This window comes from Drosophila takahashii, chromosome 2R, assembly GCF_030179915.1.
Source record: "Drosophila takahashii strain IR98-3 E-12201 chromosome 2R, DtakHiC1v2, whole genome shotgun sequence".
NCBI classification, from domain to species: Eukaryota; Metazoa; Arthropoda; class Insecta; order Diptera; family Drosophilidae; genus Drosophila; species Drosophila takahashii.
In genome coordinates, this window is record NC_091679.1 from 1336355 (window position 1) to 1347461 (window position 11107).

Genomic DNA, 11107 nt, shown 5'->3' on the forward strand with positions numbered 1-11107 from the left:
AAAGCTTGGTGCTAACCGCATTCAACAATAAAAATAGAAATATGATAACGTGTCTCAAGATGGACAAAAAATAGCTTTGAAAAAATGCTGACGAAATTCCCCCCACTCTCCCCTACTCATATTTTAAACTTATAATATAAACATCTTGGCACGTATGGAAAGAACACTTCAATTCCGTTTAAATGACACAAAAATTTGCTTAACCCATTAAGCACCCTTTAAAAAGAGAGCAAATTAGACAATTTTTTTTGAAAGTCAAACTTTTAACTTTTTTTCAGGGGCTTAAAACAAAAAAGTTTTGATGCAAAGTTGTTCCCTAATCAAAACTAATAATAACTGCATAACTGTATTTTTTATGATTTTTTGAAAATAGCTATTTTAGCCGCTATTTAGCTATAGCTATTTCAGCCGCTATTTAGCCATTCTAAAAATCATAAAAAATACAAGTGAAAATATTTTGATTTTTTTTTTTTGCAGTTATTAGTTTTGATTGGGGAACAACTTTACATCAAAACTTTTTTGTTTTAAGCCCCAGGAAAAAAGTTGAAAATTAGACTTTCACAAAATTTGCTCACAGGGGTCTTAATGGGTTAATTTTTGTGTCATTTAAACGGAATTAAAGTGCTCTTTCTATAGGTGCCAAAAGTTTATATTATAAGTTCAAAATATGAGTAAAGTTAACATTTAAATTTGTGAAAATACTTTTGACCACCCCTGTAATACGTTTTATCACTATGGACGGCAGTCCATGTAGTGACGAAGCGCACCAGGAGAGTGTGCGAAGGCGACTACTATTATATAGCCGCAAAATTGAAAATCTGCTGTGATAGTCCGATCGTAATGAGTAATACACCAATCGAAAGGTATTGCAAAAACTTAAAGGATTGCATACCAAGACTTTAAGAAAATCAATTGGCTTGGGAGTGCAAATTTCGAAATTTGGAGCTGTTGGGGCCGGTGGGGATAAATGCCCCCTCGCAATGTTTTAGTTGTATTCCTTTTGAAAATACCTGTCGAATGAGGGGTCATTTGTCAAAATCCGACGCTCCGTTCAAAAGTTATAGCCAAAATAAGATTTCCTTCTTCTTCCCAAAATGAAAATTAAATTCTGTTTGTCAGTTTGTCAGTTTGTCCAAAACATGTTTCTTAAGTTTTGAAAATTTGATATGACGTTCATCACATCGATATAAAAAACTTTTGTTCTAACACTTTTGGAAAAACTCGCTAGTTTAGCGGGAAAACAGCTATAAATAGCTAAAATTCGGAAAACCGTAACTTCTATACTACTAAAGCTACAGACTTGTGCTGCATCTTGTTTGAAAGGTATTTTTAAATGCTATAAACGCCTTCTATATGCAATTTGTGTAAATGTAATAATTAAAAAGATATGAACAAAAGACAATTTTTTAAAACTTTTTTTTTTAGCTTTTTTTTATTTTTCTCAAAAACGGCTCTAACGATTTTCTTGAAAACTTTAAACTGTATAGCCCTTGAGATTCCTTAAATTTTGGTATATAACACATTACTGTAAAAAGTCACGTTTAAAAGTTATTTTTATACGAAAATAGCCACTTTTGCCAGCTCGAACAACTAAAGCTTCTTGAGTATTGAATTTTGTGTGAGGGTATCCGAACTGTATTTTAGGGTCATGGAATCAGTAAATTTGCACTTAAGAGTTCCATATAGGAATCTTTTGTTCTACGACTTTTGGAAAAAGCCGCTCCTTTAGCGGAAAAAAAGCTAAAAATGGCTAAATTTCGTTAGTTTGTAAGTTCTACACTACTAAAGGTACAGACAAGTGCCATACCTCGTTTAAAAGGTATTTTGAAATACTTAAACGCCTTTTTAATTTAATTTGTTTAAATACAATGGCATACAAATTATGATTGACCAATTTAAATTTAAATTTAATATATACGTTTACATTTAGCTCCTATGAGAGCAAATGTAAACAAACAAAAACTTCTGATATCAAAGTTTAAGTTTATTATTGGCTTACCAAAATGTTAGAGGACTAAACATGAAGCTACCCAAGCTTTATGCTGACTCCTCGGCATTTACGGACGATATCTTAGCTTTTACAGAAACTTGGCTGAAACCAGAGATAACAGACTCTGAAGTTCTTGCAAATAATTTTAATACCTACAGAACTGATCGCCTTTCCCGTAGGGGGGGCGGCGTTCTAATTGCTGTTACTTCTACCCTAAATTCTGAGAGAATTCACTCTCATGTCCCTAGTGACATTGAATTTGTTGGTGTGAAAGTTACCCTCCAATCCTTGTCTATCTTTATTACATGTTCCTATATTCCACCTGGCTCTGACCTTATAATCTATGAGCAACATCTAGCAGCTATTAAATCTATTCTATCCTTTCTTTCCAATAGAGACCTTTTGATTGTTTTGGGTGATTTTAATCTCCCGGATATTTCTTGGTCCCCTCCTTCTGACTCACTTGTCGCTCTACCCTTATCCGCCCATGACTTTGTGGATGGCCTTTTAGAATTATCGTTACAGCAAGTTAGCTTTATACGTAATTCATTAAATAGACAATTAGATCTTGTGTTTGTTTCAGATCCGTCTGAAGTCACAGTATCTAGAATTGACGCTCTTGTGGTACCAGAAGACCGATACCATCCAACTATGGAATTGACAATTTGCCTCCCCTACCTTGATACCCTCTCTCCTTTAGTCTCTCCAACTAAAATGAGAAGCTTTCGTAAATGTGACTTTAGTAAACTTAACTTAATGATTTCTCAATATAATTGGACAGAATTTTATAACTGTATGGACATCGAAAGTGCCACTGAACTGTTTTATAGCGTTCTAAACACTTTTTTTAATGAATGCGTTCCTGATAGGCTTCCTCCAAAGCCAAACAGGCCCCCTTGGTTTACAAATGCGCTTCAACGACTTAAAAATCTTAAATCAAACACTTATAAAAAGTATAAAAAATCGGGTAGGCCATCCGATTTTTCGAAATATGTGGTGGCTCGATCTGATTTTAACGTTCTTAACAGTCATTGCTATTCTATGTATTTAGATCGCTGTAAATTTGAATTTTCAAATGACCCGAAGCAGTTTTATAACTTTGTCAACGCAAAGCGAAAGTCATCAGCTTTGCCTTCATTGGTTCGATTTAACTCAATGGAGGCATCGACTGACTCTGAAATTGCTGATTTATTCTCTGACTTTTTCCAAACTACTTATAGCTCTTCTTCATGGTCAGAATCAAATTACCGTAATCCCTTAAATAGGGCAAATTGTATTTTTTCCCCTATAATTACCGAAAGTTCTCTCTTAAGAAATTTAACATCAACAACGCCAACTTATTCTCCCGGTCCTGATGGACTTCCTGGGTGTGTGCTTAAGTTTTGTGCATCAACCATCTGCAAACCTATTCTTAAACTTTTTCAATTGTCTATTTCATCATCAGTTTTTCCAACTATCTGGAAGGATTCTTTTATTATTCCACTTCACAAAAAGGGTGCGAAGGCGGATGCCCAGAATTATAGAGGTATTTCTAAATTGTCGGCTATTCCAAAAGCCTTTGAACGTATTATCACTTCTCATTTGCAACATTTATGTTCCTCGCTAATATCACCGTGTCAGCACGGTTTTGTTAAGCGAAGATCGACTACCACCAACCTACTTGAATTGTCATCAATTGTAATAAATGGATTTAACAATAAAATGCAGACTGACGTTGTATATACAGATTTCAGTAAAGCCTTTGACTCTGTTAACCACTCTCTTCTTTTATTCAAATTAGATTTGCTTGGCTTTCCATGTAATCTATTAACTTGGATTTCAAGCTATTTGAATGGGAGGACTCAGAGGGTTATATTTAAGAACGCTGTTTCAAAAACGATCCATGTGACATCTGGAGTACCTCAGGGTAGTCATTTGGGCCCTTTGCTGTTTACTTTGTTTATTAACGATCTTCCCTCTATTGTAACACATTCTCGTGTACTAATGTATGCTGATGATGTTAAGCTTTGTTTGACTTATAATAATATAGAGTCTGGTTTTGGCTTACAATCAGACATTGATCATTTTCAAGTATGGTGTGAGTATAACCTCTTAAATTTGAACTGCCTAAAATGCAACGTAATGACCTTTTATAGGGTTACCCCAACCTTTATAAGTTATTCGCTTCAGAATTTGCCACTTGACCGTATATATTCAGTAAATGACTTAGGCGTTCTTCTGGACCCGAAGCTTAAATTTGACTGCCACATAATGTCGACAGTCAATAAAGCTATGAGTGTTCTTGGGTTTATAAAGCGTTGGTCAAAAGAATTTGATGACCCTTATATAACCAAATTATTATTTACCTCCCTTGTCCGTCCTATATTGGAATATTGTTCTTCGGTTTGGAGTCCACAATACCAAGTCCACATTGACCGTATAGAGTCGGTACAAAAAAAATTTCTCCTTTTTGCCCTTCGTAGTTTGAACTGGGATCAAAACGTAAGGCTACCTTCCTACCAGAGTAGATTATTATTGCTTAATCTGCCCACACTTGCAAATCGTAGAAAAATGCTGGGTACCATTTTTATGCATAATCTTATAAGAGGTGATATTGATTCTGTAGAACTTGTTAGCCGCCTAACTTTTAATGTTCCCGTTAGACTAACACGTAATTATCAACCTCTTAATTTACCTCGATGTACATCAAATTTTGGTCTGCACGAGCCCTTTCGCGTTCTATGTAATAACTATAACGTTCTTTATCATTTAATTTGCACATCAACTTCTATCCCGGTATTAAAAACTAACATTTTAACTCATTTGCTTCACTCCTAACTGCATGTTTTTTTTTTTATTATTTGTCCCGTCTTTATTGGTTTTATGTATTCTTCCTCGCGAACTCGCATTTTTGCCCAAATTTACAAAAGGGCCCCGCGCGTAACAAGCACGTGCTTGGTGTCGTTGGGCCACTTGTTTGTACTTCTCGTAGTGCATCAACGTCCATCATATATTATATATTATAAATAAAAACACCTCTTAACGAGGTAAAAAACTAGTGACGATCGCACCTTCAACATACAAAAGTTCTGATATCAACATTTGTGACGAAAAATTATTACACTCGTCATTAAATAGACTTTCTAATATTTTTTCATTCGGCACGCTGCAATAGAAAATGCCTGTGAAGGGAAAAAGGCTGGAATAGTCTGCTAGGGCGGGCCGAATGAGAAAATATTAGAAAGTCTATTTAATGACGAGTGTAATAATTTTTCGTCACAAATGTTGATATCAGAACTTTTGTATGTTGAAGGTGCGATCGTCACTAGTTTTTTACCTCGTTAAGAGGTGTTTTTATTTGATTAAATTTCTTATTTTAATAGTTCCACACATAAACGTTTTTGTTTTTCAAGTGGGATAACATTTTTTATGTATTCCCACATGTTTTAATAGTTTTCAAACAAAGTTGCACTTAGTTTGTCTTTATTAATTTCACCGAAATAAATTTTAACACGCTTCATTTTTTGTGCACAGATGAGAAAAAGATATGCAAATATCAAATAATATCGAAATATAAAATATCGATATTGTGATATTTGGCTAAATAAATATCACAATATAAATATATTTTTTTTTGCAAAAAATATCGATATATTGATATTTTATATATTTTTGACATCCCTACTTCCGAGTGAAAACTGGAACAGGTCGGAATATAAAATTGGAACTCTAAAAAACTGTCAGTAGCAAATTTCACCCAGAACGGACATAAAAACCTAAAAAAAATCACATTAATTACTAAAGTAATAGTTAAATATATTTTCCCTGAGGGCGTTATGACACTTTCCTGTGTGTCATAAGGCCCTCAAAAAAAGTGACAAAAAAGGGAAAAAGTGAGTGTGTCATAAGGCCATAAGATGAGAAAAAGATATGCAAATATCAAATAATATCGAAATATAAAATATCGATATTGTGATATTTGGCTAAATAAATATCACAATATAAATATATTTTTTTTTGCAAAAAATATCGATATATTGATATTTTTATATATTTTTGACATCCCTACTTCCGAGTGAAAACTGGAACAGGTCGGAATATAAAATTGGAACTCTAAAAAACTGTCAGTAGCAAATTTCACCCAGAACGGACATAAAAACCTAAAAAAAATCACATTAATTACTAAAGTAATAGTTAAATATATTTTCCCTGAGGGCGTTATGACACTTTCCTGTGTGTCATAAGGCCCTCAAAAAAAGTGACAAAAAAGGGAAAAAGTGAGTGTGTCATAAGGGCCCGAGGGCGTTATGACACCGGGCGTTATGACATGCACCCGAAAAATGGTACACGAGTGTTAGGCTTAAATCTGGCTTCTAATGGTTTAACCAAAAGTTTTGTTACTGAAAAGAAAGTGTTGAGAAAATGGGGTGTCCCAACTTACAGTGTTTTAAGGTATGTTCTTAGACGGTTTTATTTAAAATAAGATTATTTCAATGATCAATTTTTAATTACTTCCAGAATAAACCATTATTTATAATATAGTTCAATTATTTAATCAATAATTCCTAAAAAATGTAATTCCTTATAGCAGTATACTTTACAATATTCGTTGCACAGTCCAAAACATCATTGCACATGGAACCGTAAAATAGCTCAGTTTTGCTCTGAAATTTCTTTTGCAAAATAAATAATAAATTATAGAAAAACTAAAGACACTCATACCATTATTTTCTCAATGTTTAAATTATCACTTTTTAGTGAGGGTTCTATATCCAGTATTTCCGCGTTTAAAATCATATGTTGCTTGAAGCAGTAGATCGCTGAAGCATCTTTACTTTGCAAAGTTTCATATTTCGCCGCATTTATATTCTTTAAAAGTTGCAGCCCTTCGTCTATAAAGTAAATTTCTCGAGTGTTATGGGTATTTAATCTAGCAGTGTGAAATAAAGTCTTTATTAGAGAAAGAGTAAGATCCACCCTCATAGCCTGCTTAATGATTGGCTCACATCGTACTTTATATAACTGTATTTGATTGTATTTTAGAAACTTTTCAGACGATAGACTTCCACTAAATAGAGCACGATAAGTAGATCTACTTCTTTCTACTGATATGGGAAAAAGTACAGCGCACATTTGTCTATGAAGTTCAATTAAACACACAAGCTTTATTTTAAAATGGGGCAAAGGTACGTTTCTCATTTGTTTTAATGCCACCGCCGTGCGATTTTTTTTCTTAACAAATAATTCTGAGGGCAACATGTAGACGTGAGCATGATTGTCATATAATATCAGTACTTTCCAATGTGTACTGTGCAATAGGGGCTGGCCTTCGATAAAAGTGTTGTTAAACACAGCATATATGCAATCTGTGCAAAGATCTAGATCCTGCGCTGGCTGAAGGAGCACAGCGTCACTAGGTAAGTGGCGGTGAAATTCTAGAGTCGATTTAAATGCTGCACTGAGTAGGTATATGCCTTTACCCACCGAAATGAGCTTTTGTGCTTCATACTCATTCTGTAACTTTTCCTGGAGATAATCTGGCTGCAATTTATATATCCGCAAGGCTTTGACACTGCGACGCATTTGCTCAATGGCTCCCGGCTTAGAGTCTGCTGCCAATATCTGTAACAGCCGACCAGCTGATTTTTCTTTGGGCAAGTCAAAACTGATGCCATAAAAAAGGTTGTTGTCGCTCAGGCAAACCAATTCATTTTTGTGGTCAACCCACGCGCAGGCCTGAATGCCGGGCACTGGTTGGATAAAGGTGTGGACAGAGCATTCGTCAAGCTGGATGTTGTACTTGAATCTTAGTCGCACCAACTGCTGGCCGTCCGTGTAATAGAAGTCGCCATTGTCACTTGTAGCATCGTAATCCAGCCATTCAGAGCCCGTGTGATGAATCTGTCGTTGTTTTATTGCAATCAGATTAGATACGTACCACATGTCTACACTGCCAGTGCTGAGAAAAACCAAACAAAGGTTCTCAATTGGAAGGAGTCGAATAAATCTTACATGTGCTGCGTACACGCATAAAAGCTCGATGTGATATTCTGGATAAATACTCTCTGGTCTAGAAGTCAAAGCAAACACATGTCCTGATATGCTGAAGATGTGAACGTAGTTCAGATTCACAGATTTTAAGCCAAGCAGGGTCTGTATGAACCGTTGTTCTGCTTCAGATACCTTTAAAGTAGTCAGGGTGTAATCATCATGCTGCCATTCGCACGGAAATATGTTTTTCTCCTCAAAAGTAATGTCGAATGAGTATTGAAGCGTGCACTGCCCATTTTCGAGGCCAGGAAGATCCAGATACATCTGTAGCAGCAGGCGTTCTTGATCCTCTCTTATCACGCTGAATCCTTCCTGCAGGACAGCTAAACAGCGGACTCCTCTGAGACATTTTATTAACTTTAATGTTTTGAATGAGCCGAAGCAGTAGACTCCTCCATCCGACATAAGCAGAATCGTATTGTACTTTAGAGTATGCACACTCCTGATATAGCTTCCTCCCATTATGGGTAGTGGAATTCGCACCACAGTCATTTTTACCCTGAGACTATCTTTAGGGATTTTGAACCGGATGTTTAACAAATAATATTTGTTCCATGTGATGAACACCGACTTATTGGTATGTGATGCAAAAACAATCAGGCCACATGACTGAAATAGGACGTCGTCCTTGATCAAACATAATGTATGGTCACAATCGTCGTCAAGCTCCATCCCCAAAGATTTAAGTATAAGAAAAAATTGCATTCGGGGTATTCCTGGAACACATCGCAGCGTATTGAATGAAACGAATATTATGGAACTGCCTGGGTATTCACAAAACTGATTCCCTAAACTGTAATAGCCTCTTCCCATAGAGTCCATCAGTGTGAAACGGTTGGGATTTTTGACAATTGTGCAATTCGTGTTCCCACAGAGTTTCCATCCACAATAACAGCTGGCTTGAAGAGCAGTTGCTCAACTTAACATAAACGAAGGGGGATTTCAAGCAGGGACCGAAAATAATCATTATTTTTATTCAGGGCTCGGAAAACAATACATATGTATAGTACATGAAAATGTCTAACGCACAGTATACTATTCCTTGTGTATTATACATGTGTGATATAAAATGTGAAGTATTCTATTTAAATAAAAGACACGAGGAAAAGATATGTATTTTATTTTGACATGTATAATAAGTCGTGTACTTTATTTGTGAAGTGTACGAAATAATTTTGATTTCGTACATTACTGTTTAGTTTATAATTGACTATTCTCTGTCATTAACAATTTCCCGTGATGCTGTTATATAAATGACCATATCTCCTTAAAAATAATATGATAAAGCGCAATTGGTGATGCAGTTATACGAGTGAATACATACAATGGCCATCACCTTCTGAAGAATTGGCGGTTTTTCATCTTTTATGATAAAGCGCCATTAGGAATACTGTTATTCAAGTAAATATATAAATGACTTTCATCTCCTCAAGAATTCGCGGTTTTTTACCTTGCATGTTAAATCCTCTAAGTGATAGCGCTGTACGAGTAAATATACAAATGACCATTATCTCCTCAGGAATTCGCGGTTTTTTATCTTGTATAATAAAGCCTCTAAGTGATAGCGATGTACGAGTAAATATACAAGTGACCATTATCTCCTTAAGAATTCGTGGTTGTTAATCTTGTATAATTAAGCCTCTATTGATGGTGTTATACGAGCATTGCTCGTCATGCAAATATGTAAATAACCATCATCTCCTAAAGAATTCTCGGTTTTTACATTATGGTTTTACAAGTTTTTAACAAGTATGTTAAGTGTTCACATAACAGGGATGTACGAAATCGAAATTATTTCGTACATGTCAGAATTAAAGTACACGACCTATTGTACATGTCAGAATAAAATACATGTATTTTTCTCGTGTCTTTTATTTAAATAGAATACTTTACATTTTATATCACACATGTATAATACACAATGAATAGTATACTGTGCGTATCAAATTTTTTCATGTATTATACATATGTATAGTACTTTGTGTGTCATTTTCTTGTAATTGAATTTCAAAGTTCCCGGGTTTGCTATAAAAAACAAGGGGGATATTTTTTTTGTGAATTTCGGTGGTGAGTCCGCTAATATATAGTATTACCGAAATTTTTTATCGCGCTTTTGAATGTCTTCTTCATCCTATAAAAGAAACTTAACTATCCAAGATTGTCCATCTCATAAGCAACTTAATTTACCCGAAGGAACATTTTTGTTCCCTTTCATCATTTCCAAGATATATAATTTTTTATGCGAATTTAGAAAAACCCTATTTATATTTCCAATGCGTACAATTCTTACATGTTTAAGCTGAAAATAACACCTAAAAATCCTAGAAAATGCTACTTTGCTTTTATAGCAAAACACGCAACTTTTAAATGCAATTACAAGAGAACCATGCATTTCCGCCGATAATCTTCTGCACGTAAATTCCTAAGAAATCGCGGCTTATCGAGGGTAATTTTTTCGCGATTTTTGGGGCACAGGCCCCTCTTCTAGATTATTACCAAGACTTTTTTTGGGGTGTAAGAAACAAAAGCTCCTCGATGCGCTCGATGCAGTGAACGCCCTCTCTTTCATTGCAGCGGACGTGTACAAGGCCGCGCCGAGTAAACACTGCTGAGAGAAGTTTTTGTTTTTTCATCCGCATGGCTTCTTTGAAAATTCGGTAGTTCTCTCTTAAAAGTTGCTCATTAACATAATTTACAGCAGCAGAGTTGAAACCCTATAAATGCAAGCTTAGTTGTTTTTTATGCTCGCGACGGTATAACCCAATTTTGCGTAGAAGGGTTATTTTTTCATGAACGTTTTCAAATTTCATAATGATCACGGGATCGACATGCGTTTGTTGTGTTTTTCGGGCTCGAAAAATTTCTCGTACCCTTATAGCATAACTGGTTGTAGAGAGCTCGTACATTTTCTCCCTCCTCAAAGGGAACACCGTTGATTCGCAGTTCACACGCACTGTTTGCCATGTTTTGTGCTGCCTGCTTTGCCTCTAGACCTCCCACTCGCTCACCCAGCTCTCGCCAGCCCGCTACCTCCCGGTCCAACCGCTCAACCCGCTCACTCAGCCGATCTCCCTGAGTTCAAAGATC

At 35.5% G+C, this 11107-nt stretch overlaps 1 protein-coding gene across 2 annotated transcripts; it reads right to left on the minus strand.

Moving 5' to 3' along the window:
- Nucleotides 1-6406: 6406 nt before the first annotated feature.
- Nucleotides 6407-8862, minus strand: LOC138912378 (uncharacterized). 2 transcript variants are annotated; one of them, XM_070213106.1, is made up of 2 exons: nucleotides 6692-8862; nucleotides 6407-6633 (listed from the first exon to the last, which is right to left on the minus strand). In XM_070213106.1, exons 1-2 carry the CDS (start codon nucleotides 8840-8842, stop codon nucleotides 6535-6537), a joined length of 2250 nt encoding a protein of 749 aa, XP_070069207.1. In that variant the 5' UTR covers nucleotides 8843-8862; the 3' UTR covers nucleotides 6407-6534. The 2 variants fall into 2 exon arrangements, with proteins under 2 accessions (XP_070069207.1, XP_070069208.1); XM_070213107.1 differs by having other exon boundaries at nucleotides 6407-6642; nucleotides 6692-8714.
- Nucleotides 8863-11107: the final 2245 nt, after the last annotated feature.